Below are 5,960 nucleotides of genomic sequence, written 5' to 3'. Positions count from 1 at the left end.
AGAGGCCTGTTCTCTACGTCAGCAAATCCTTGAACGATGCCGAAACACGCTACCCAACATTAGAGAAGTTCGCCTTGGCCGTCATCGTCGCCGCCCGGAAGTTGCGTCCGTATTTCCAATCGCACGCAATCATCATCTATACCGATCAACCACTTCGGACAGTGCTACACAGCCCTGTGCAGTCAGGAAGAATGGCTAAATGGGCTATCGAACTAAGCGAATACGATATTGAGTACCGCTCCCGTCCCAGTCTGAAAGCACATGTTTTAGCGGACTTTATGGACGAGCTCGCCCCAGAACTCGTGGAGGACGCACCAAAAGTCGAAAGCTGGACCCTCTATGTCGACGGATCTTCTTGCAACCAAGGATCCGGAGTAGGAATCCTCTTGCGTTCACCGACAGGCGAGGTCCTGGAACAATCGTTGAAACTCGGTTTCAAAGCATCCAATAACGAGGCCGAGTACGAAGCTTTGCTCGCAGGAATACGACTTGCTAGGGGCATCGGAATAAAACATATCCAGGCATTTTGCGATTCACAACTGGTCGTAAGCCAATTCAGCGGAGAATTCGACACCAAGAACGAGCGGATGAGCTCTTATCTGGCGTTAGTCCGATCCGCCTCAGCCGAATTCGATAGCTTCTCTCTTACAAAAATTCCACGCAGCGACAATGCTTCGGCCGACGCCCTCGCCGCCTTAGCTTCAAACGCAAATCCAGACCTCCGCCGATCCATCCCCATCGAAAGTATCGATCTGCCAAGCATCGCTCAACCCCATGAGATCAACCTCATCATGAACGACTTGGTCCAAATGGAGATCGATCCGGCTGAGAACGATCCCCATGAGTAAGAAGCCCCCCCGATTGGCGAGAAGAGATCAAACTCTACATACAAAGCGGTCAGGTTCCCGAAGACCGTTGGCAGGCTCGACGACTAAAAGCCCGATGTGCCAATTACATTCTGACCAACGGAGAACTTCTCCGGAGAAGTGCTAACGGAACCTTCCTTACCTGCGTCGATCGAGACGAAAGCGAAAGGATTATGGGCGAGGTCCACGAAGGAGACGGTGGGAACCATTCGGGTGGACGCGCGTTGGCCCTAAAAATAAAGAAAGACGGCCATTTTTGGCCAACTATGCTCGCCGACTGCGAGGCATTCGCCCAAAAGTGCGAAGCTTGTCAAAGGCATGCCACTTTGAAACACGTACCTCCCGAAGCGCTTTCTCCCGTGACAGCACCCTACCCCTTCATGCGATGGGCCATGGACATCGTCGGACCCTTCCCTCTTTGCCGCATTAAAAGATTTTTGCTGGTGCTCACCGATTTTTTCACCAAATGGGTAGAAGCGGAATCGTTCAGTCAGGTCAAGTCGGGCGACGTAACCGGATTCATCTGGAAGTACATTATCTGCCGACACGGTATTCCCTATGAGATCGTCACGGATAACGGATCCCAATTCACTTCCTACCTAACCAAGCGGTTCTTCAGAAAATGGCACATCAAACTCAGTACCTCAACCCCGCGATACCCTCAAGGAAACGGCCAGGCTGAGGCTACCAACAAAACTATCCTCGATGGCATCAAGAAAAGGTTAGGTCGGAAAAAGGGACTTTGGGCCGACGAACTCGACGGAGTATTATGGTCGCATCGCACAACTCCTCGACGCGCAACCGGGTTCTCGCCGTTCGCCTTAGCTTACGGTGTTGAAGCAATGGCGCCATCGGAGGTCGGAATACCGACGCTCCGGCGAACAATGATGATCGCGGAGCCGGAGTTAAACGACACTCGGCTCCACGATTACCTCGATTGGAGCGAGGAACTACGAGATCAAGCAATGATCCGTATACAAAACTACCAGAACTCGGCAGCAAAGTATTACAACAAGACCGTCCGGGAACGCCGTTTTAATGAGGGCGACCTGGTTCTGCGAGAAGTTTTCGAAAACACCAAAGAGCTCAACGCCGGAAAGCTCGGAGCAAAATGGGAGGGCCCCTATATCGTCGCACGGCGAGTTCACCCAGGCGTCTATGAACTATCGACTATGGAAGGACAGCGAGTGCAACACTTCTGTAACGCGGCCCACCTCAAAAGGTTCTACTATTAGGTCGGGAATCCGACCACAAAGGCAGACGGATGCCTCACTCGGGAATCCGAGTCTTTCATTTGATGTACTGTGAACTACGATTGGCTTGATCCTCGAAAGAGGTACGTAGGCAACCATGATACATGGTGCAGCTAACAAAAAAAAATAAAAATAAAGTAATGAACGCGCGATTGTCGTTGACGATCCCGTTTTATTTGATAAAGTTTGTTACAAGCAAAATACACTCTTGGGCAAATACACTCTCGAGCCAAAACAATAAAAAAAAAAAACAAAGGGAGAAGAAGAAGCTCATAATGGCCACCAGCCAAAGCGACCGACTTAGCCCCCCGAACCGACGAATTCGGGAAACAGGTCGGTGTCGCCGTCGTCCAACTGCGGAAGAGGATACTCCTTCTCCTCTTCCGCCCAGAAGGAACTTGCCTGCCTCGCCAGTTTGAGGATCTTTCTTCTGATCGGCACCCCCTCGGAAACCATCAGCAGAAGGAAACTCTCTACACCTTCCGCACGAACCCTTTGATAAGTGACTTCGGCCGCACTATTGAACGCGACAATATAGTCGCACAACCGAGCAATACGAGCGCGATATCCCTCCAGTTCTTCGCTACGCGTCCGGCTCGTAACGAGAGGCCCATCAAACGAATCAAGGTCCCCTTCTCGAAGCCGCGAGACTTTGATACGTTCAAAAGAGGATTGTAGGTAGTAGAACTGACCCGATGACAGCGCACGTTCTCGAAGGGTATCGTTGAGGCCACGCTCCAAAACGGATTTCTCTATGAACTCCTCAACCCCGAGATATCGTTCGAGGTCGGCCTTAGGATTTTGACGCTCCCAAAGTGACCGGATGTGCATGGTTAGCCTACAAATCCGGGCCTTGTAAACCTCCGCCTTGATCTCATCTTCATTAAGTTGTTCTACCGGACGGCGACCTCCGCGGAGAAAGGGATCGTTAGCAGTCCCTCTAGAAGATCCGGCCATTGAGGGAATCGCTGAGTGATAATAAAATGGATACCAAAAGCGGGATATTTATAGACAGAAACCGCATTGAATGCCAGCTATTTCCCAACCACCCTCATCCGAATGACCATACACTGAAGAGGCACGAATCACCATGTCAATTGGGACCAAGCGTTCACGAATCTCGAGATGGCTCAGAGTGACGACCCGTCAAATCACTCTTTCGCAGTTTTCCAAAAAAAAAAATAAAAAAATATATATATAAATATATGAATACCATATTATTCATATATGCATCCCCGACACCCTGGCCAGGTGATCGGCGCGCGTCGAAAGCACAATCCTTAAGTTTAGGAGTAAGTCGAACCCAGAGATTAATGTTTCGCACCTAAAGGTCCCGTGTTCGGATGGGACAGTCAGCCGACCCAGAGAAGTCAATCTTTCGCAGCCCATATCCGAACCGGCACCAAAGGAGGTAAGCCGAGTCCAAAGATATATCTCGCCCTCCGGCAAAGTACACTCTACTCGAGGAAAGAAATTCCTCACTTCGGAGCCCAGAGATATCTCCAAATGTATTTAACTATGGCCAATCGTGAACTCGTAAGCCGGGAGACGTCCCGCCGAGTCATGAAATCCCCATTTAAATTAAAACGCCGGGAAACACGGCTAGTATTATTTGAAATCGGATGCAACGGTTCAATAGTGTTACGACAGAATAAGATTACATCGGCATAAAATCAAAAAAAAAAAAAAATCGCCTAGTCCACGATCAACGGACCCTTCGCCCCAGTTGCGGCGACCTGACGCGTGTCATGCAGAAGGCGACTCGGCATTGGCCAAAGCAGCTGCATGCCAGTTCGCTCCCAATCGGCTGGATCCGTCTCCAACGCCCGAGCCTTCTGCTCCGCCTCGTCAAGCCTGAGAATCGCTTTCCTTCTCTTCGATTTTAGCCTGGCGACTTCTTCTTCCAGCTCGTCCAAACGGAGGTCGATCCTTCTTTTCTTCAGGCGAAAGAATTGCAAATCCCTGCACTGTTCTTGATAGAGGCCTCCGACCTACAAAAACAAAAGACAGTTGTTTAAATCCCCCGCAAATAGGACGCCAACATCCGCATAAACGGAACGGTACCGATACCTTCTTAACAAACGCTTCGGCCTCGTCTGATTCGGCTTTACTGGCCAACGTCCCTATGAGAAATGCCTTCACACCCGACGGTGTAAATTCAAGGCATCGCGGGATCCCCAGGATGGGCGGTGCATTCCGGTTAGCTTCAACATCCCGCATACATTGCTCGCAGTAGGCATAAAGGCTTGTCGGCATCGGAGCTATGCGCCCGAACCCAAAGGGAATCCAGTTTCTCGGGTGAGATTCCAGCAGTTTCAACTTATGATCGAAGGCCGATCTAATCTCATCAACAATGAGGAATTGTTTAAATTACTGCGTATGTTTATCATACACAGCCTGGAAGAACTCCTCTAACCGGAGTTTCTCTTGTCGAGTAACTCGCGACATCAAAGTCCTAGGAACCCTTAACGTCGGGAACAAGGGCATCCCACGATCAAGAGCTTCTTTCTCAGTGAAAGTCGGCATATCAACACCGGCGGACGGAGATGATACATCGCTTTTAGTCGAACCAGATTTCTCCATGACACCAGTTGCAGGAAAAAGAGGACGCAAGTTTAATCTAAGGATGTCTTGAAAAACCATTGGCCGGGCAGCCTATTTATACCTATCACCCCCGCCTTTTACTGGAGCAAAACTGGCAGTCGGGGAAGACTATATAGGAAAATCACCAATTTCAAGCCAAAAAAGAAGCATATTTCCACTTTCACGAATAAGGGAAATACAAAAAAAAAAGTACTACTTCCGGTTTTTGAAGAAGTAGAAGCAAGTTGCCGAAGAAGTAAAATTGAAAAGAGAAAATGTATTACAAAAGGGCCGGCGGCCCATCCAAATCCAAGAGTCAAACAAATATATAAAAAAAAAGCATTAGACGACTTCAACGTCATCTTCAGGATTGCCCGGGTCTGAAGGGGGGTCATCATTGGTGTCAGGAGCTTGAAGGTCGGCCTGAAAGGCTGCAGCATTCGATCCTTGTGGCTCACGGATAGATCTGGGAGCGGGATCCTCAGGCCGAAGAAGACCGTAGCCGAGCTGGTCCGGAGACATGTTCAGGTCGGCAGAGTCGAGGACGAGATAGTCAAGCGCATCTGCAACCTCCTTGCACTCGACTTTCTTCGCCTTGATCTTGGCAATTTCCTCCTCGGTGATCTGAGCATGGCACTCTTTGACAAGCCTGTCAATCGTAGCCTCGACCCCAAGAGCCTGGTTCAACAGGTCTTCCTTCGGACGAACAGTGACCTCTTGCTCGGCCAGGAACGCCTTCACCCGATCTAGGCGATCTTGGGCCTTCTTCCTCGTGCGCTCAACCACAGCCTGCCGATCTAGGCGAAGTCGCCAGCATTCGGATTCGCAGAATTGCTGAAGGAGCTGAAGGTCGCCATCGGCTTTCGCCTTCTCCGCAGCAAGGGTCGCATTCTCGGCCCGAAGGCCAGCAATTGTATCCTCTAAGGAAGCGACGACTCCCTCTTGAACCTTGGCCTGTTCCTCCAAGCCTCCCACTTGCTTCCGCAGCATGGCCACTTTGTCCTGGGCCTCTTTGGCGCATTTCTCCATCATCAAGAAGGCGTGATTCGCCGTAGAGCGCGACTTCACCCTCTTTTCGTATTTGAAGAAGAGAGCATTGCCATAGGCGATCGACTGGAAAAAAGTCAAAAACGGTGTTAGAATACGCACAAAATATAAAAGACAGATATAAAGGAGCGATAAACAAACCTGCAACGCGGATCGAGTATAATTTAGATAATTCTCCTTGAACTCCAGCTCGTCGAGGTCGGGCAGAATC

General features: G+C 50.1%; 1 protein-coding gene across 1 annotated transcript in view; it reads right to left on the bottom strand.

Moving 5' to 3' along the window:
- Nucleotides 1-5,044: 5,044 nt before the first annotated feature.
- The window catches only part of LOC111831534 (meiosis-specific protein ASY2-like), a 2,523-nt gene continuing 1,607 nt past the window's right edge, over nucleotides 5,045-5,960 (bottom strand). Inside the window, exon 3 of the mRNA XM_023786156.1 lies at nucleotides 5,045-5,815. Coding sequence (XP_023641924.1) covers nucleotides 5,045-5,815 — 771 coding nt within the window. The remainder of the gene's footprint in view (nucleotides 5,816-5,960) is intronic.

The sequence above is a fragment of the Capsella rubella genome, unplaced genomic scaffold (genome assembly GCF_000375325.1).
Source record: "Capsella rubella cultivar Monte Gargano unplaced genomic scaffold, Caprub1_0 scaffold_3, whole genome shotgun sequence".
In the NCBI taxonomy this organism is placed as follows: Eukaryota; Viridiplantae; Streptophyta; class Magnoliopsida; order Brassicales; family Brassicaceae; genus Capsella; species Capsella rubella.
This window is presented reverse-complemented; position numbering and strand designations above follow the sequence as displayed.